At 50.6% G+C, this 21,374-nt stretch overlaps 1 protein-coding gene and 1 long non-coding RNA gene across 5 annotated transcripts in view; one reads left to right on the forward strand and one right to left on the reverse strand.

Annotated features, from left to right (window-relative positions):
- Nucleotides 1-3,907: 3,907 nt before the first annotated feature.
- Nucleotides 3,908-21,374, reverse strand: part of LOC122487571 (core histone macro-H2A.1) — a 79,098-nt gene continuing 61,631 nt past the window's right edge. For 2 of the 4 annotated variants that reach the window (XM_043588278.1, XM_043588271.1), the window contains exons 6-9: nt 19,679-19,769; nt 14,751-14,840; nt 12,114-12,288; nt 3,908-4,662 (exon numbers count right to left, since the gene is read on the reverse strand). In XM_043588278.1, the coding sequence (XP_043444213.1) occupies nt 4,497-4,662; nt 12,114-12,288; nt 14,751-14,840; nt 19,679-19,769 (522 nt within the window). In that variant the 3' untranslated portion in view covers nt 3,908-4,496. The remainder of the gene's footprint in view (nt 4,663-12,113; nt 12,289-14,750; nt 14,841-19,678; nt 19,770-21,374) is intronic. The other 2 variants (XM_043588260.1, XM_043588267.1) reach the window with 1 other exon arrangement.
- On the forward strand, nt 5,531-10,167 carry LOC122487595. Its single transcript, XR_006298416.1, has 2 exons — nt 5,531-5,638; nt 7,116-10,167. It is a non-coding gene; the product is annotated as an uncharacterized LOC122487595 (long non-coding RNA).

The following is a 21,374-nucleotide window of genomic DNA, read 5'->3' on the forward strand; positions in this document are numbered from 1 at the left end:
ACGTCCGGGCCATCCCCCAGCCTCCGCTGCCTCTGACAGAGGGAGTGCCGGCCCACTCAGGGTGAATGATGACACAGCCCGAGTGACATGTTGAGGAAACTGCCTGAGGACTGCCTGCACCCGGCCCTGACCGGCCCGGTTGGGTCTTCCACCCCTCCGGCCTCGAGATGGGGACCAGGATTGGGACTGCGTGACTGGACGAGAGACGGAAGTGACTGCTCATCTCTTGTTTTCTTCTCCTGTCTTCTTGCCTTCTTGCCTTTTCTCTGTCAGGGCAGACTGTAGCTGTGACCAGACACAGCCGCCTGACCCTGAACGGGCAGGAGGAATTCTGCCAGATAAACACAGGCACAGATGGACAGCTCCACATGCCAGGGCCAGAGCCAGGGAGCAGGGGCCATGGCGGATGTGGCTGGCCTGGCTGCACGTGGGGTGCAGGTCTGGGCTTGGCCCCCGGCAGACCCGTAGCTCCCCTGGCTGGCACCGCCAGGCCTGTGTGCTGTGTGGCCACTTACCATGTATCACCCTGACCTATGAAGTCCTATGTCTTCTGCTGCACAACCCCCACGCCCACCCCCTGCAACACTGTGCTAGTGCGCACAGCTCCCTCCCGAGTCCCTGCCCATTTAGCACGCATGTCTCTGGGTCTCCCACTTGGCTGGACAGAGGCAGGGTCTCACCTGCCTTTGCCCGTTTGAGGCTCTTTTCATAGTAAGTACCCAGTAAATCCCGTTGGCCCCTAGATGGCTTTAACATACATTTCTATTCATCTGTCCTCTAACACGTTCTGTTCATGCTGCCAGGGCTGGCCACACATGACCTGTCTGGAATAGGCAAGAAGGCCTGCCTAACTGCAGCAGAACTTGGGAGTACATACCAAAGGAGAGGCCACCTTGGAGGTTCAGAGAACATACAATGGGGAGCACTTTGTTTAGTTAGACAACTGGGCTCATGTCCCAGCTCTAGCACTGAGAGCTGTGTGACCTTGGGGAATATGCCTCACCTCTCTGTGTTGTAGTTTTCTCGTCTGTAAAATAGGGATAGTATTACCAACATCACAGGGTTGCCATCCAGCTGAATGGATGTAGAGGACTGGGATATGGGTGTGCATACACACACACACACACACACACACACACACACAGTAGTTATTACTGTCATATTAGTCCCAGTTGGAGCTATGGTGCTGTGTTAGATCTCAGATGCAGGAGGCAGAGGAAATTGTCTGGATTATTGAGGGCAGAGCCCAGCTGCCGAGGGCAAGGGCTGCTCCTCAGGAACAGGGAGTGGGGGGTGGCTGTTGTCTATCTAGTGCCACCACCAGATTGCAGGGCTGCACAGCCCCTAGCTTACAGAATAATTTCATTTTTGGTAAATTTCACTAACTGCAACGGCTCTTTTGAATGGAGGCATGTGTGCATTTCAAGTTTTCCTTGCAGTTACACCAAGTTTTCTTTCAAGTAATGAGCTGTTTTCTTTTTCCCCTGTAAACATGAGGCTGACATCAGAGAACAATTTTTGATCCTGGTTTTAAAAACTAACTGGGTGGTTTAGACATGATGGGAATCCCAGGCAGTTGGCTGGCTCTCTTTTCTGTTTCACTGAAAAGCATTTCTTCAATGAGCCCACATCTCAGGGGCGAGACGCACTTTGGATTAGTGAAAGTTTAGAAACATTTAGGTGATTATGGTAAATAATTCACGCAAATCCCGACAACTGCAACTTATTCTTTTGTGTGTGCTGGAGGAAGAGCCTAAGCTGGCTCCCTTTCCTGCATTTGCTTCCCAGTCCTCTTAGCGCCATCTAGTGGAGGCCCCTTGCTAAATAATAGGATTTGCTCCTGTGGTGCCTTCTTCAAAGTTGAGGAAATGCAATTCACCTAGAGGCCTTTTAACCCTCTGTTCCTTTTGTGTTTCAGTCTCCAAGTTAGAAACACCACCACGGTGGGGGTACCTGGGTGCCTCAGTTGGTTCAACGTCTCTGCTGTCAGCACAGAGCCCACTTGGGAGCCTCCGTCTTCCTCCTCTCTCTCTGCCCTTCTGCAGCTCGCTCGCTTTCTCTCTCTCTCTCTCAAAAATAAGCATTAAAAAAAAATACCACCATGGTTAACTGGATTTCCTTTTGTTGCTGATAAGAGTGAGCCATCAGGGGCCCTGCACTGTAGTTGTCAGCATCTCTGCATCTGAGTCTGGTGGTGACTTACTAGTCGTGTGATCACTAGGAAGTTACTTAACTTCTCCCAGCCTCAGTGTTCTCAGCTGCAAAATGCCTTTGAAAACAGGAAGTGCCCATCGAATTATCCCTGAGGCACAATGAAATTATGCCCCTGAGGGGCTCAAGACAGTGACTGGCACACAGCAAATGATCACCATCCCCAGCTAATAGCACGGTTTATTTCTCGTTATCCTATAGGATTCTACCTATAGACAAAATGCTCTTGGGTGAATGACTGCACCGTGTGGTTTGTCCGAGCAAACACTTTGAAGATACTACTTTTGACCTGATGACATTTTAAGATGCGTCTTGAAAAGACCACAATAAAGTTTTTCTTTCTTTCTTTCTTTTTTTTTTTTTAATCAAATTCTAATCAAGAAGTAGGAAGTGTAGACTCAGTAGAGATCTTGGGGAAGAAAAGTAAAAGTATTAACAACACCTTACCTTTATGAGAAACTTGGAAAAAACTGTCTTTCAGGTTTGAGTTAGAAGCAGTTGCCTTTTCATTGAAAAGCATGGTTGTGTGATGGCTTGGGACTTCTATTTTGATTTCATTAGGCACAGTTGGGAAAGGAAAACTGATCCTTTATGTTCATCTCTGATATGTGTGTGCTACATAGTTTCTCCTGGCTAAAGGCTGTTCTAGAAGCAGGCCTATTTCTTTTTAGAGAGAAACGGTCTTCTGTGCATTTTAGGCAAATGTACCTTCTGAAGCAAAGAGTGTCTGTGTTTTGCTGAATTTAGGTAACACAAGGTTTAGCCACTGTCGTCCAGCTGGGATCTCCGTAAATACAGCTGACCCTTGAACAAGATGTGTTTGGACTGCACAGGTCCATTTACGTGAGGATTTTTTTTTGATAAATGCAGTATAACATGGTGTATGTATTTTGTCTTCCTTCGGTTTTTCGTAACATTTTCTTTTCTCCAGCTTTCTTTATTGTAGCAATACAGCCTATAATGCACGTAACAGACAAAATAGGTTAATCGGCTATGTTATTAGCAAGGCTTCCAGTCAGCAGTAGGCTATTGGTAGGTAAGTGTTGGGGGAGTCAAAATTAGACTTGGACTTTCAACTGGGCGTGAGTTGGTGCCCCGAACCCCCACCTCGTTCAAGGGTCAGTTGTAATCTGCATCACTAAACACCCACAGCTGTGAGAAAGCATGTCAAAGCTGGGAGCACATCTCGGGGACCTTGGGAGTGGCACCTTGCCCTTGGAAAGTTTTTGGCCGCAGGGACCCTGTCCTACAGGAACAAGAGGCCCGACCCAGCTCCGGCAGAAGTCTCCAGGCTTCGCCAGCTCCATGTGGCAAGCGGCCCGGAGACACTGGGCCCGTCCATGAACCAGAGAGACTGTCAGGAGGGGGCGGACGGGAGGAGAGATCTGGGCTCAGATTCTGAAGATCTGGGCTCAAGTACCAGTCTGCCACTTACCACCCACATGGCTTTCAGTATACCTGCTTCCTCACCTGTGAAATGGGGAGAATGCCCTTGCCCGAGTGTCACAAGGATGGAAGGAGAGACTTTAAATGAGCTCCCCCTACCAGTCATTAGGGCCTGAGGATGCTCCTGTGTCCAGGCAGCGGTGGCCCTGTGGTGGCTCTGGGGGCAGCTGCTCTCGTCCCCCATCCTGTGACAGGAGAAGTCCACCTAGGGCTCAAGGGCACAGTAACTTGAAACAAGCCAGTCACCACAGCAATTTAACATTTTACTAAATCGATTCACACAAATTCCAAATCGCAAATATAATTAAGGACAACAGATTCTGTTCTGCCTTTTAAATCTTTCATTTTCAAATCCATCATTATGACAAAAAGTAAACAAAAATGAAGTCTGCTGCAAATTCATGATCTTTCTTCTTGAGGGAAAAAAAGGAACATTAGAGTAAAAAGAACGCCACTGGGTGTACAATAAAGCACCACGACACACGGTTACAAAACAGGCTTCCTGGATTCGGCCACACGTAGAAGACACTGCTCTCCCCGCTGTTCTGCGTCAAGCAGGATTTCATTAAAATAAACTATAAAATCTCCTAGGTTACACTAAAGTCAGACACGGTCTGGAACACAGTGCTTAACAACAGTAATGCCAACTATCAGTGCTAACGTAAAAACATTTTAGAAGGTCAAAAACAATTAAACTGGAAACCAAAACCTTATCTTCCCTAGATGAGCAAAACTGGAAATGAAAGGGTTCCGCCTCCCAACAGGCGTGAAGGGGATTTTTCTTTCTTTCTTTCAGATCGGAGGCGGGGGCGCGGCGCAGGCTGCTTCTGTACTTCAGCCTAGTTGGCGTCCAGCTTGGCCATTTCCTGTACGTAGATGCCTATACTCTCGCTGTCAAAAAGCACGAAATACACCGTTTTGATGGAAGAGGACATCGTTGACACGAAGTAACTGGAGATGGCCTTCAGAATCAGCTGAGCTGCCGTCTGCTTTGGAAAGCCATTCCTGCAGGAGAGAAGGGGGCTCAGCAACCAGGGGCCGCCGTGGCCATGGGCCTGCCGCCCTGCCGCCCTCCCTCCCGGAGGCCCCAGGGTTGGGTGCTGTGCTTCGCCTCGAGGGGCCTCAGTGCCTGCGAGGGCTGCTCACACACAGGGGAAGGGCCAAGCAACAAGCACATATGCACGACTTGTGTCTCCTGCGTGGAGTCTCCCAAGGGTAGTGTGAGTTCCCACATTTCTGTTCCCGGTGTTACTGTGACTAGGACGGGGCTTGACGCCACCCCTCCCCCATGGGACAGCTGGAGGCTGGAGCTTCTACAGGAGGGGACTGTTGTTCACACACATAGGGGCGTTAAAGCCTTCATGTGGGCCTTAGACTTGACAGGTGCTGGGGCTGCTGGCCTGGAGTGCATCCCAGGACCCACCAGCTTGCTATCACCCATAGGCCAGGCCATGGGGGGCTGGGAGTGCAGGGGACGACTCCTGGCCGAGGGGGCTCTTTATCTCAAGAAATGGCATTCAAATTTCCCCGCCAGACGGCTGTGAATTCACATATTTCCACTTAAGGTAAAAGGTGGGAATTTTGGAGGTAGGGCTCAGACTCGGGCAGAATCTGAAATGAGGCCTAGAGAGACTGGAGTCTCTTGCTGTACATGTGCCTGGGGCTGTTCCTGGTCAACACCGCAGGTGCAGGACCCAGGAAACCCGGGACAGTGGCAGGAACATAGCGGCTTGCCTAGGCTGGCAGAAAGGATGTGGGTTTTGAGCCAGTGGTCTGGATTCAGATCCCTTACTGACCCCCTGGGTACAGTTAAGGATCCTCAGGTGAGAGTCTGAGGCCAGGTTTCATGGGGATTTCTTTTTTCATTGGCAGATCTGCAGTCTTCCAGAGCCCCCAGCCTGTGGACCATTGTATCCAAAGTGCTGGGCCAGCCTGCCGGCTTAGGCCACACCCCTCCTTCAGATGGGGTGCCTGCTGCCAGGTGAGAGGTTTTCAAATGCATAAGGTGGAGGCTTTCTTAGAACATTCTGAGCCTTGCTTGCTAAGTGCCTCTGAGTTTTGAACTACCTTAGCTTATTCCTCCGGAGAGCCACTCTTACTCTCCAGTTGTCAGTACTAAGCACATCTCAGGGCCACAGGGCAAAACCATTCTAGTGACTTGGTTTTCATCCAACGGGGCTTCGCCCAGCTGGAAGATAGATCCCTAGTACTTGTAGATGCTTTGGAAGTGAAGCTCATTCTTAGCAGACAGGGGGTGTCACCCGGGGCACGTTCCCAGCCTGTGCCGAGGGGCCTCTGGGCAACAGTGGGGTGTGAGGCTTGTCCTCAGCCACACGGCGCCCACAAGGCAGCCAGCCAGCACAGGACTGCCCGGGAGGAGCGGGATTCAGAGGCCGAAGGAAGAGCTGCACAAGTGTACCAGCTGCAGGAAGGGGGTGTCAGGCCCAGACTCCCCTGGAGCAGATCCTGGGTGCTCTGTCTACCAGCAGCACAGGAATGGTGCCAGCAGGTGGGGCAGGACGGAGGGTGGTGGGGACCATGCTGAATGAAAGGTTTCGCTGGAAGCGGGGAGGATGTGGGACCCACAAAGCAAGTTATTCCCCTTCCCCCCATCCACTCTCAGATCTGCAAGCTCATTCTGGGAAGAAGCTGTTCTCATCACCCCTGACAGAGTTGCCCTGACCACTGTCACAGGATAGGTTGTCTGGGAAAAGGCAAGTGTTGGCAAGTATTCGAAGACATGAACTCGACTTCCCATTTTAGGGGCACGTTCCTAGGGGCACGTGTATACATGAGTGTTGTGGGAGGTCCACCTCACACCCACTGTGGGTGCCTGAGCGTGTACAGGCTGCCCTTCACCCAGCCCCAGTCCTGAGGGTGAGACCAGGGCCAGCTTTGGGGGAAGGCTATGCCGTTACGGGGTCACGGGGGTCACTGGAATAAGGGACCCTTTAAAGTGTCTCACAAAGAGCCAATATTTACTTTCCCACTGTAAACTCAGATTACGGCCTCTAACTTCATCCCTGGCGAGAAAAGCCAGTGGCCAGATCTGCAGGAGTTCCGGGAGTGCCTGGAAGCCGAGGCAGGACGGGGAGCCTGGCCCACCCTCCCGAGCAGCCTGTGTCAAGATCAGGGAGGGCTTATTCAGATGCAGGTTGCTGGGCTCTGTCCAGGGAATCGGACTGGGCAGGTCGAGGGCACGCCCTTTGAGAACCACTGTTCTGCATGGAGCCAGCAAGGAGGTTTTAATCTGAGCTCACAGCTCAGCCCCAAGGTTAAGAACCTAGAAGTGAGGGAGAAAAGGTGGGGATCGAAGGCTCTAGGCCCGTAGTATCAGTATCTGTCAGCCCTACTGTTAACGGAGCACGGGCTGGTCTCTTTCAAGGTTGTTGGGTGCAAGTGAATTTGATTTATTTCCAGGAGAACCTCTTATTGACAAACTCATCCCTCTGTCCTAGGCAACCACAGCCTAAAGAAAAAAATGCAGCCAAGGGACCGTAGCTGTTCTGGACCACGCAGGCCGCCAGGAAGGAGTGGGGAAGGTGATTCCTTTCTTTATGCTTTCAGGGCTCCAGAATGTTTTCTTATGGCCATAGTGAGCGGCGCTTGTAGCAAAATGGAGCATAGCAGCAGCTGTTCTCATGGCAGTGCTTTACACACCACACCCGGAGCCCTCAAGTCAGGGGCAGCTGTGTCGCTGCAGAGGCCCAGATGGCCTCCCGTCCTCAGGAGGGCCGAGCAGCAGGGCAGTTAGAGGTTCAGGCCGTGGAGCCACACAGGATTTGAGTCCAGGCCCTGCCTCTGTGTCTTGTTTGTCATCCGGGGAAATGGGGTAGGTAAGCAAGGCACCTGTTATCCCTGGGGGCTGTGAGTATTGAACAAGACAATGTGCAGAACATCCTCAATTGGTAATGGCGTCTATAGAACAGGCAGTCTGGCAGCATCTTTCTGGAGGCTCATGTGGTACAAAACTGTCTTCCTCCCGGGCCCCGTGATCGCTGTCACCACTGCACTTTCCCTGTGCCGACAATGTCGGCCTCAGGCCCCCAGAAGGCCATCGGGGTCAGCGATGACTACTGGCACGCATGGTATGGCAGGGTGACGCAGGGTCGCTGGTGCTGTGTGGGCCAGCTTCAGAGGCATCACTGGTCTGTGGGGTCTCTCTCATCTCCCGGCTTCCTGGCTGGTTGGGGTCCCTGCTGGTTGCTTCCCTGCAGCCGTCCCCGGTGGCCATCCCTGCTTGGCCAAGTCTTTGGGCCCACCTCCCCTAGCAACAGTCACTCTGTCCACCTTCTGGAGAAGACCAGATGCCCCCTCCCCCAACGCACAGTAGAGTAAGGGGAATGGGGCTTCCCTTGTAGTGTTAGATTTGGGTTTGAAGCCCAGCTGCCCTGGGGCAGGGGCCTTAACCTCTCCAAGCATTAGTCTCCTTGACGTGGGTACACGGGGTGCTGATGCCAAGAGGCAGGTGTCCCTCATATTCCCATTTAGGTCCCATGGGGCCTGCCAGGGGCCATGGTTAAGGCATGTGCCTTAAGTTACTCTGCAGGCAAGTGTCCTAGACTCCAGCCTTTTGGTCTTGAGCCAACTAAGGAGCTTCCCCTGAAGTCATTTCAGTTGTCTTCAGCCTCAGTTTCTCTAGACTAGTGAAAGGGGACCACCTGAGCTGTCGCACTCTTTGGGTCAGCCTGCTCAGTGATGGCTGGGGGCTACATACTGGTTGTCTGTTCTTGCATTCCACCTGGACCACAGGGGTTCTGGGTTCACAAGGGCCATGTCCGATAAGGGATTGTCATGCCTCCAGCCCTGCTGGGCCCTCACCTTTGATGGGGCATCACTAAGTGTTTCTGTTATCAGTGAGCTCACCTGCAGGGCTGGCCACAGCAGGCACACAGGACTCTAAGCCAAGAGCTGTGTTGCACAGCCTGATCAGGGACCCTGGAAGCTCCTGTGGGGAGAGGCTATGTATCGGGGGTTGGAGGAGTCCAGGCAGATTCTTCTGGAGGAGACAGACTGGCAGCTTGCCTTTGAAGGCAGAGCAGGATTAAAGGTGGATTCTAGATGGACTCTGGTTTTTGTATGGGACTGGTCCACCTGTCTAATTGTCCTGGCGGTTTGCAAGAGGGTAGGGCTGGATGTCACAAAAGATTGAGTGACTTTAGGAAAGTGTGTCCCTGTGTGGTCATTTTTTCTGGTAGGATTAGGTTTCCCTCTCACGGTGCTCCTGTGCCTTTCCATTTTCCATGTTCTATGTAGCTTTGAGCAAGTGCCTTTGTCAAGCTTGGCTGCCTGAAGGCCACTCCCTCCAGAGGCAGAGACCAGGGCAGCAGCTGAGAGCAGTGGGCTCCACTTCCAGAGGGCATGGTGGGGGGGATGGACTGGGGAGCACAGCCCCTGTGTGGCCTGTAGCCTTCTTTCCAGATGTTCTTGTCTTAGGCTAGTAGGTAATTCTGCCCGTTCTGTTTGGTTTCTTCCTATCTCTTCTAAAGCCAATTCTCAAGGTGGAGGGAGGCTGACGGCTGGGCCCAGGGAAGTCAGGGACTTCCCCAGTGGGGTTTCTGAGCTTCCCTAAAACCTCCTCCTGTACATCACCCTCAAGCAGGGGGGCGATCCTCTGGTGGAGAGCAAATGGGGTCTGGAAGGAGCTCTATGCCTCTCATCTTGGCCAAGGACTTGCCCTAAAATTCGGGCTCTCCCCCGTCTAAGTCGTGTCACCTCAGGGGAGCGAGTTAACCCCTCTCAGCTTCCTTTTTATTTTTTCTTTTAGTGGAATTAATGACAGTGCTCACCCTGTAAGGGTGTTGTGAGATAATGCAGATCAAGGGTTTAGCACAGTACGTGGGACTCAATGAATACCCATAAATGGTAGCTTGAAAAAAATGAACTGGCCTTGAAGCTCATAAATCTACAGAGAGTTTAATCAAAGTTCCAAACTACCCATTCCCTATATCCTACCCCTCCAGAGAGGGGGTCGCCCCCTAATGTCACACAGAGCTGAGAGAGTGGGGGTATCCATGAATGTTGTGACCATAGTACCCAAGGACAGTCTCCCTGAGGTCAGGGTCTGGCCTCCGGGGGGCTACAGGGAGAGGGCATAAGGGTGGGATGGCCCTCCACATGCTGGGCCTTGGCTGAGAGAAAGTGACCCCTCTGCTCCTTGCCAACATGTTTGCATTTCTATTATTTTCATTCCAACCCGACTTTTAGGCCGGAGACACTGGATGCCACAAACAAGCTTTTTATTTCCCCTCCTAAAACCCACTGTGATTTACAGGCCGGCTCTGGTGTAATCCTAATCTTTACTCATGAAAGAGAGGGCAGCTGTTTACATGGCTCTGTGGGGCAAGGTCTGCCTGACAGATGTGGGGCCGCTGGCATTGCACATGTGCTTGCCTTTGGCATTCTGCCCTCTTAAAAGCTTTCAATGGATTGTTTTTAAAAACTTCTTACTCCATGAAAAATGTAGAGAATTACTTTTATGCTTCAATTAAAAGTTTCCCAATAGCTATATGAAAGAATATGAAATTATTACCTCCAATAAAGGCTCCTGTTGCTTCTTTCTTCGGAAGCACCTTTCATCAGAGCAGATCAAAGTGCATCCGAAGCACTAATTGAGCCTCAGGACCATCTGTGAGGGAGGGCCATCCCCAAAGCCATGCTCACTGATAAGGGAGGCCACGGACAGAGAGGCTAACTCGTTTAGCAAAGGTCACACAGCAGCACTGTGCCAAAGAACAGACCGTCTACAGGATGTGGAAGAAGCAGGAAGCTGGCTACTTAAACTCTGATTCAGAAGCACTTTGTCAAAAAAAGGTTCGGAATCGACTCTGGCACCCATTACACATCTCCCTAGTTCTGGGGAAATTTCAAGCTAGGGGCGGGGCGGGGGTGGGTGTGCTGACGACCTTACAATGGTGGCTTTTGTCTTTGCCACCGGCTGTGACAGCCAACTGACAGCAGCCTGACAGCAAATGGCTTTCAATGGTCCCTCTCCTTTAGCTTTTCTTTTAAGAGACCCTTAAATGGTGTTGCAAAGTGATGTTCAACATAGGCTCTTGGCAAAAGAGAACAGGATTTAAAAGCACAGACCGGAAGTGTGGACGGCACCCAAACCAACACGTGTCATCACATACCTCTGGATGTCCCTCACTTTGGCAGTGAAGTGGCACTCAGCGTACAGGGTAGGGAGACTGTGGGCATGCATGAGGGTGGGGCGCTGGCATGAGCTATCACTGTCCCCTGAGGGCCCCTCTTCCCCCCCCCACATACTGTGGGAACAGGGCAGCTTGGGCAGACCTCCCGGTGCCACGTGATAGGAAGCCTGCCCAGGGCTAGCTCTGTCACTTGAGGTGTGGAACCCCAGTGGCAGCAGTGTTCAGAGAGGCATCATTACAAAGCCTGCCCAAGATGGCGCTCGCAAACTCTACTCTTTGCTCCTCGTGGGTTCGGAGGGGAAGTGCTTTGAAAAGAGGTGCTTTCTCTAAACATGAGGAAGGGGGTTGAGGATGGTCACCCTGTGCGGCCTGAAGTGTCAAAGGAAGCCAGTATATGGCCGCCACACAGCCCTGCCTGGGCACCGGGAGGGTCCGATGGCAGAGACCCAAGTGGGCGCACAGTCTGGATCGGATGCCCCAGGTGCAGCCACGGCCAATACATAGCCCTGGGTTATGGCCCTCTTGGGCCCAAGATGTCCACAGCTGCAGCCTCTGGTGCCAAATCCAGAGTGTGAGGGATGAGGCACAGACCAGGACAGGGAGGACCCCATGATGTGATGGGAAGTGGGACACTGCCCCTGTATCATGGCACGGAGTTCCCAAAGCACTCTCCCTTCTCAGAGCTCTAATTTCTTTTAATGCACACCCAGAATTACTGGGGGCTACTTCAGCGCTGGAAGCCAGAGCAGACCCAGCCCTATGTCACTGTCACAGAAGTGTCCGCCTTGCACGAGCCAGACAGCAGGATACATGGAGACAGAGCTGGCAGGTTGCGGGGTGGGGGGGGGCGGCGAGTGAAGGATGCCAGAGATACAAAGGTAAGGGGCAGAGGCATGCTGTGGCTGGGAAGGTGCTCCTGGAAAGAAGGTCCTGGCTTTCACACCTCCCCTGTCCTCTCCACTTCCCTCATATCTGAGTCTTCGTGTCCTGCCAGGTTCACTCTCTAAACCCCCATCTCTGATGGTCCCACTACACCCTGAAGTCACTTTCTATGCTGACATCTGCTGTCACAAAGGAAATTTGATACGTTCCTCAGTCTTCCTGTCTCACTCCGTCTCTTCAATTGCTGTTCACCATTGCTTAATGTTTGTATTCTTTCCCCTCCTGTGCTTTGGGTCTTCTCGACTAAAGCAGATGGCTCGAAAACAGCCTTAGCTGACCGTGCACAAGTCAGAGCTCCACGATTATGGGCTAAGTATGCAGCTAAGTATAATGACCTCACAAGCCACGATGTGCCCTTACCTGCCGCTGCCAATGGACGGGAACGCGATGGACTTGAGCTTCTTATCGTCTGCCAGGGCCAGACAGTTCTTCACCGTCTTTTCCAGAAGTTCCTCACACTTGTCTGCACCCCAGACCGGACTGTTACAGTGGATCACAAACTTGGCAGGCAGGCCGTGACCTGCGCTGACAGCAGCTGGAGGAGACAAGACAGGAACAGTGAGTTCTGTCCCTCACATACCCAACACAGCACCCTCCAGCTGCAGCGCGCCCCCAGGCTCCCCTGTGGCCTGCATCCAGGGAGCGCTGCAGCTGCCTGCCATCTTGTGCTTCTGATGTCCCCCTAGAAACTGCTCACCGGCAAGTCTTCTCGGGAAACACCAGGCCAAGAGCCACCCTTGGAAAGCTGGCATTGAGATGCACCGCCACTAAGAATTCTAGCCAAGATTACAGCCAGCTCTCTCTGTACATCCTCCCAGAGGCGGACCCTGAACCACCTAACTTGACTGTGTCAGAATGTTTGCAGCCTCAAATTCGCCTCTGGGGATCTCTAAGCCCCCTTCCTCCTGTGAACTCCTGTACACATAATTATGATGTGTCTATAAATCTCCCCGGCAGAGTTCAGGATAAACCTATTAGGAAAGCAACTCCATTTAATGAGCCACTAAGCAACATGACTGGCAGCTCTGGTGCCCTCTTCTCCTCCTGAACTGATCTTCGTTTTTGACAGAATTAAATTGTTCTTTCACGCTGGAACTGGTTTCTGTTCCGGGGAGAGCTGCCTTTTCCCCACTACACGTCTCTACACCCCACCCAGCTCCCTCCCTCAGGCTTTGCCTTCTCATCAGAACCAAAGGCACTGGCTTTGGGCGTGCTATCCCGTAGGAAGTGTTCCAAGTCAGCGCCGGGTCTCCCAGAGCATGTTCTGGGACTCCTGTTCCCAAAGGTGCAATGCACAGGTGGTGGTTCTGGGTACTGGGTTTGCTGAGTGCCTCCTGCGCCATTTCTGTACAGGAACACACTGAGGCCCCACATCGCTGCTATGGTCTGATTGTTGCCTGAGCCCACTTGGGGTGACCGTCCTCGTGGGTAGGACTGTCAGGTCTGCTGTGGCACTAGTAGATACTGGGGAAGAGTGATCGGTAGGTAGTGCCTCATGGTGCAGAGAAACAGCTCTGAACTAAGAGGTCTCAGTTTGACTCTTGACTCTGGGCTCAAGTGCTGACCTATAGCAACATGAGATGTGGGGGGTTTACGCACTGGTCTGTCCTCGGGAGAAGTCACTGCTGAACGATGCTTGGGAAAAGACTGGAAAGAAACATCAGTAACTGTGATCATCATCCGTTAGTGGAGCCAGGGCTAAGGTTTTACACCACCTTTAAAACTTTTTCTAAAATTGATCTTAATATCAAGGACAAAATGAGTTATTCAAACAGGCAACCATATCCTCAGCCATGCTAAATGTAATGGGTTTGCATCAGCGGTGGCCCAGGTGTCACCTGCTGAGTTTGGGGTATGGAAGCATGAGGCTGACCTCTCATCACACCTCCATCTGAGGGCCACCCATGGGAAGCACCTTCAGGGTGGCACAGAGAGGTTCTGGGAAGGGATTGAAGAAAGGTCAGGAGCCCCTGGCTGGGTAGTTAATACTACATCAGTTCTCCCTTGTTCAATATGGGACTTTGGTGGAAATACCTGTAAGGACTTGGAAATGTACCCTACCTGATACCACACTCATTGCAAGCAAAAGAAAATGGGCAAGGGAGAGGTCCAAGGCAAAGCGAATGCTACCCTCTTATCCACACCCGGCTCCGTGCCTAGCCCAGGATGACTGGTGAAAGAGGGTCACTGGTGTACCCTCTGAAAGAGGGCTTGTGTAGAAGTCACACAGTAACCGGTGACACCTGTATTCAATTAAGAGTCATTTTTAAAGCAGCAGTAGGATTTGCAAGACAGCTTGGACACTGGGGACCATCCAGTATGAAGAGGAACCAGAGCCCAAAGGAAGGGAATGGCTTGTCCTCACATCACTGGTGGAGTGAACCGGGCCTCACCCCACCGTTTGGACCCCTAGGTCCTCAGGAGGCCCTCTGTCCTTCACCACCTACGGACCACCTCCAATTCCAAAATCCAGGCCAGTAGCAGGAAGAAGGCTCTGCCACTAGCTCTTAGCAATCATCCTCCACACATCCGGTTCCAAGTTATTTTCTTACCCTTGGTATCAGGAAAGGTGTGACTGGCAAAGGAAAAATGTCTATTTCTATTTTGCCCATTAAACACACAGATGGCTGAATGAAAATGATTAATTTGCACTTCTCGCCAGCACTTTTGCAGATGGCTCAGTATCACTGCCTACAATTCTCAGCTCTCAGCTTTGCCAAACTCGAATGCTGTAATTCCTTAAAATCAGAGTCTAGACACCAAACATTTAAAAGCTATTTTGAGCAATAAAGAAAAAAAACTGGAAAGGTAGTTTTCACAACCCTTACACTCCCCCCGACAATTTGCATGTGTTTTAAGTCCAAATTTGTAAGGCTAACCGGCTCGGAGACAGGTTTGCGTGGACACGCACTCCTGAGTTCCAAGATGCCTCATAATCGGGCTTTCCTAATGCTGCACGGGCCACGCCCAAATAAGCAAGGCGCTGCCCCAGCTCACCTCCAGCTACTTCCAAGGGCCCGTTCTTTTTTCGGAGTTCCAGAACAGCTTCCACAAACTCCTTGCCACCTTTCTTCTCCAGCGTGTTTCCTAGACAAGGACAGGGTGAGGTCAGACTGTCATTCTTGCATCTCAGGGCACACACAGACACTTAGCATGTCAGGTGATTACATACTTCAAATGATCTGACCAGCTAAATTTCCATACAGCTGCAAAACAGGAAACTAAGACTTGGTTAAGTCATGAAAGTGAAATTTAGAAAAGATTCACCACTCGGCCAATTACCACTGAGCTGGCTTTGCTATCCGACATTTGGGGGTGACTCAGGGTAATCCTGGATATGCCAGAGATACGAGGGACATGGGACACGCCTGTTCCCTGCAAGCGTGCCTGTCCTGCATTTCTCGCCATGAGAAATCAGATGGTGTTGGCTTCTGAGGCTCATGCCCCCCGCCCCTAGATTTTCTTCTGAGGAGAACCCCCAAATATGAAGGCTTTAGGGGAAGCATACCAAGTTCCCATCAGGGAGCCAGCTCTCCCCTTGGCAGTGTGCCCAGAAGAAAGCATTCAGATTTGGTCACCTCTGGACCACCGTTATGACCATACTTCTTTCCTATTTTGCAGCTCTGGTGTCAAAGGTGAATACAAAAAAAAAAAAAAAAAAAAAAAAGGAAAGGAAAGAAAAAAGATTAAAAAAAAAAAAAATGGCCTCAGACAGTATTTCCTTCATCACACTAATGACTCAGAATCACTTTAGGTAAAGGAAGGCAACATCAGAAGCAGAGCTTAAAGGGGAGCTTGTACTACGTGAAAGTTTGTAAAAGAAGATGACTGTTCACCAGATTTTCAAGGTTAAACCCAGCGGAGGTAGGCAGCACCTTTTCTGGAATTCGGGTTCTTGCTAAGTACCCAATTCCTGCCAGGAAAACCGGGTTCCCACACAAGGTTACCAACACCTGTGAGGCCTGTTGGTTAAATGCCTCGTGTGGCACAACAGGCGGCACTGAAAACGTGTGACAACATCGTCCTTTAAAGTTTGGCCAGAATGGGGTCTCTCTTCCTTAAGCTCTGATTCATCAGTTTTGCACATTTTAAAGTACTTTTCCTCACAAGAGGATAAAATACTCCCCTTAAGATTCACCATTTGTCTTGGAAAATTCGGAGATGCACTCGGCACACTGTAGTAGGTGTCAGTCAGGGCGCATCAGAGTGCACCAGCCCAAATTCTCTTTGGATTCACCCTGTCGGGACTAGGTCTTTTTCTCTTAGAAAAACCTGCCTCACTGGCGTGCTTGTTCTGCAGGAGTGAACTAACCCCAAGAAGTATCTGGAAGGAAGAGCACATCGTCTGGGCACTGTCACAAAAGAGACGGCACCGGGGCTGATGGCAGGCACTGGCCCGCACGCCGGCCCACTGCAGGAAGTCTGGGGTTGTGTGCATGAACGTGACCGGCAGGCCGGCACCCCCAGGGAGCTCTAGGATGGCCAAGAGCAGGCCCTGCTTTTAAAGAGCAATTAGCACGGGATGCTTGGGGTAGGATCCAGCATCCCTTATTAGCCCAGACTGCCCTCACGCCTCCGCCTGTCTTGGAAAGCAGTCACAGACACTTAAAATAGCAGAGGTGTCAGGAGGGAAAACACATCCACTCCAGAGACTTCTAACTGCTGTGACAGCCGCTGTCTGTTTCTGACAAAGACCAGCGTCACAAACGGTGGCCGGACAGGCATGAGGGAGCAGGGTCAGACCTCACAGCCACCTCCACCCGGCAGGAAGGGGAGACTCTGAGGATACAACCCAGAGGAGTGAGGCCCAATTACGGGTTCACTCAAAATATCATGCAGCCGAGAAAAACGCCTCTGAATTCTCAATCTGCCGGGTCCCAAACACTGCTGCCCGCCACACCTGGTCGGGCCTTCCCTCCTGACCCATTCTCAAGTTTGCAGGAGGGAAACAAATACGCTCTACGTGCAACTATTTTAGGTGTGCATCCTCTACCCCATATGCTCTTCGGGGAGAACTGAGAAATTTGGGAGGCAAAATAAGATCAGCACGGGAGGAATACTACCAGCTCCTCTCTAAAGCAAAAACGATTAAGAAAATGGGCTTATTTGGAATTAAAGGTGTTTGATCTTAGGAAGAGTGTTTACTTTAAAATTTTTTTACTTATAATTAAATCTCGCTTTAATTAGAAGTGAAATTTGCAAGTTAAAATACACTCAATGCATTTCCCAAACTTAAAAATTGAACCCTAGGTTGCAGGCAATCACCCGGTCAGGACTGGACTCCTACACACACATATGTACGCACATGTTCATGTAGACACACGTGTACTTTGTAACAAGAAACAGGCCCATTTCGACTGTATTGTCAACACTAGTAATGTAAGACTCTTGTTTTTTAGGCTTCACTTCAGGGTTAATCATAAAGCAATTGGCTTCTTTGCCCCCAAGCATAAACACGTGTTACTCCCATGAGAACAAGAACATTATTTCATGCTTAGAAAGCAGGCATAAGTATTGGTGTTCAAAACAGCCTAAGCGAAAATTTAGGCTTGGGCATATGTCAGGCTAAGCCTGTGGTCTATTTCACTGTTAGAAAGAACTGTGATGGGTAAGAGTTAATCACGGGGCTAAGCATTCCTGCACTGGCATTCCTTCTTCCAGCAGTCTTGGGTCTCAGGAATTCACACCCAATGGGAGAAATAGAGTGATCGTGTCCTAGCTTCTTCTTTTCCCCTCTCACACATCAAAGTGGGAGCTGGAACCAATTGAGGCCATGCATGAATCTGGTTTGTCATTGTTTTGGCATTGTAAAAGATAGGTGGGTTCAGTACTAGTCTGGACTGGTTCACTGAGAAAAGGCACTGAGGTGGGCTTTGGAAGACCTGGGTTCTGGCACAGTCATTTAGGGTTCCGGCCGGCCAGTGAAGCCATCCGGACCTGTGGAGGTTCTTTTCCAGCCGTGACAGTGTCCGTGAGTGATGGGCCCCCTGACCTCGGGCAAGCTCATGGACCCAGGGTACTTAGAAGTCACTGAGGCTCAGCATGCCTCCTCTGTGCACCTCAGTTGGGGGAGGGCAAGCACATCACAGGGGAAAGGATTAGCACCAGTTCTGATCACGGTTTAGGAAGGACTAGGTTCTTTCCCTGCTATCCCCCGGCTGGTTCCTAACTCCATCTGAAAGCCTCCAGCTCTATGTCCCAGCACAACTAATCCTGCTGAACGTACCCCTTCCACAGCCACAGCAAAGAAAGTCAGCTTTCTCTTCTCCTCGGGCCTGGGGGAGACCCCTTTGCGCCCGAAGGGTGCTAATTTCCATTTTACCCAAAGTCCTGGATGGCAGGATGAACCCAGGCCTCAGTCACTCCTGGTGGAAAGATAAGCCCTTAGCTGTTCTGTTTATTTCCCTCCCATCAAGTGTTCATTTGGTCAAGAAATAAAGAGAAAGAATATCTTTCTCTTAAGCTGTCTGACTTAGGAGCTCTTAAACTCCTCCAAAATCTTGTGAAAGTGGAGTTTATTTTAATTGCCTACAGCCTGATTTCATTTTGGCCTGGACGACTTGGCGAATCCCAACTTCCCGTCCAGTGTGTCTTTTCCATCCACGTCCGAGATCCAAAATGCCCAGGAGAGCAATCAGCCCAAATCCCAGTGGCTAGGGCAGGCTGTGAACAGCGGGCTTTGCTCGTGACACTAAACAGAGCTGGACAGCCTCGCATTGCTAAGCTGTTGGACTTCCACTGTCTGGGACGCTCATGAAAATCCCCATAGCTTCAGCCTTCAACATGACTTCACTTCTGCCCGTAGCAAGGGCACCGCTTTAGAAAGTGGTGTTCAAATATACACCTAGGGCACCACTCTCAGGACTAGCACATCGATGGTAAAAATCATTAGATACACGTGAGAGTAAGGCTATACGGTAAGCACCAATCAGGAGGCAGACACAAAACAAGGTGCTTTGCTTAAGTTATCCTAACTCTCACTATTATCACTCTTTCGATAGGACAGAGAAACCGAGGCACTGGGGTGTTAAGTAACTGGCCCAGCTCTCATGACCTACAGATAGCAAGGTTGGGATTTGCGCTCCTTCTACCTAGCTCCAAAGCGGTGCCTTTTTGCCATCCATCCGGATGCCCCCTCATCACGTAAGCAGCACAGCATACTCTTAGAGCAGGGCACTACCTGACTTTCATGTAGCAGGCCAGCGGCCCCAGGGCTTGGCACCCAGCCTTCCCTCTCTCTCCCTCACCCCACCCTCAGATGTTGAGCGCCAGAAGCCAAATGACTATGGGTGTCAGCTGCCAGGGAACAGGAAGGAGCTTTCTGGGTCTAGCAGAGTTTCTCAAGTGGTCTAGGCACCCCACATCAGAATGAGGTGACTTTCATGCAATAAAGGTCTGAGAACCTCAGTGTGGGAGAGTGTTCTCAAAATGCCCGAGTGCACCTGAGGCCTTGAGGCCATCTTCAGGAAAGCGTGCTTCCGATGCCAAAGTGGGGGGAGCGGTGCTGACACCTGTGCCTAGGTATTGCTATGTGTCTGGTCCACAGCGGTCACATCAGTGGTCTTGGAGGCCACTCAGCCGACCTGGCTGCATCCCCTTCACAGCTGAAATCACGGGTGAACCCAGTCTCCGACAAAGCTGTGCCTCGTGAAGCAAATGCAGAAATGATGCTGCCGAACCAGTTTCCAAACCAGAAGCGCGCCCATCTGTGAGCTGCATGACACACCCTGGCTGCCAACTAGCTGTACCTCTCGTGTCTGCAGCCCGGGGACTGGAGACCTTAGCAAGGTCGACCTTGGGGAGGCCGGGGACAGCTGGAAGTGTGAAATGAATGCAGCCCTGCATAGCTGTCAAAGGATCAAGCTGTCTGCGGCGGCCGACTGACCATGCACACACACACTCGGCAGCACCCGGCTAGGCATTACCTACTTCACCACCGGTGTAGAAGTCAGTGTTTGTCGGGTGAACGACAGCATCACTGTCGATCGAGGCAATGTCAGCCTGTACAACTTGCAACTATAACAGGTAAACAAATGTATATCAACTGTGTTGGACCGAGACCCACGCACAGGCACATTTACTAATGCCCCAATGGCGGGGCTGGCCTACCTGGTCGATTCCAACATGTGAGCCCAAGGGGCAATCAGTCCACGAAGTGTGCGCACATGTGGATGGGGGTGAGGAGGAGGAGGAGGAAGAGGAGGAGGAGGAGGAGGAGGAATATCAAATGTGACATGTTTAAATTAAACATTTGAATGACATGTCCAAAAAAAGAGAAACACACACATGAGATCATTTCCAAAGATTAAAAGAAATAACAAAACAACGAATGCCCCGTTTCACTTCGCAAAAGCCTATAAAACTGGCACCCCACTGAGAAGGCTACTAAAACATGGCATCTGTTTTAAAAAAAATGTGGACTATCAGGCCAACCACAACAACGAGTTTCTCCATTTTGTTGGCAGCCGTCAACGTTCAGAGCTGGAGTTTTGGTCTTACGACATTCAACGTTTGGTCTGCCTTCAAGGGACAGCTCTTGAAAACCAAGAAAACAGTATGTGTGCATAGAGAACTGCCTTTATTTTTTCCCGCTCAATGTGTACAAATGTTTTTCCAGGTCTACCATTTACTCTAGTCACTCTTTATTTTCATGTATTTTACACATAAAACATACTTTGGATAGATAGGATCCCTGCTTTTTCTAGCCTGTGGCCTTTTTTTTTTTTTTTTAAAGAAAATATCCATACGAAGAGAGTATGTGGTCGGAAAACAAGGCCGGGCAGGGCATTCTTGAGTCCCAGTTCCTATGTTTCCGGCCCACTGTTACACCCAATTGGTGTGGGTCGGGCCTGGGCTCTGGAATGAGCATCTGTGCCAGTAAACGAATCTGCCACCTTACAAAGGTAGCCAAAGGTCGGGGGTAAAGGTTTATAAAACAAACCTGGGTCGGCATCAGGCCTGAAGCTACCTTGGTGGGCCTCTGCTAGTCTGCTGCCCCTGTCAAGGCTCAAGGCTGAGAGGTCAGGAGCCTTCACTGAGCCCCTGAGCTGACAGTTCTCCAGGCAAAGATCAAGCCACAGAATGGGATACTGAGGGATCCCTCTCAGCTTGCCCCCAACCAGGGAGACACCGTGGCTCTGAGGCAGAGTTGTCCTCTGTAGGAGCTCACCCAGAAAGAGATGTTGCCCTTCTGTTTAATATAATCCCGTAATCAAATAATTCATGAAGCTGGCATGCAGTCATATACTGTTTTCAGTTGTAGAAAAAATTGAGGAAGTGACAGTAAGTGGTAAATTTAGGGGAAACCAATTTACTGGTGGATTAAAGACAACTTAATGATATACTGATGCAGTTTAATTTTCTCCCTTTTCAAGTGCTTTTAAGCTTTGTCATTTCTAATTAGGGATTAAATGGAGAAACTATCATTTTGTAGTAACCTGAGATTTTTCAGTTCTAAAAAAAAACAAACACATTTTTAAAAAATCCCTCCCAAGTAACCAGCAGTCAGTATGATCATTATGGAAGAGAATTTAGATAGCAATACATTTACAATCAAGGGGAAAATAGCCAATTGCACTCAATGAAACATTATCGGATCATTTCCATTTGAAATGGCTTGGA

Source organism: Prionailurus bengalensis, chromosome A1, assembly GCF_016509475.1.
Source record: "Prionailurus bengalensis isolate Pbe53 chromosome A1, Fcat_Pben_1.1_paternal_pri, whole genome shotgun sequence".
Lineage (NCBI taxonomy): Eukaryota > Metazoa > Chordata > Mammalia > Carnivora > Felidae > Prionailurus > Prionailurus bengalensis.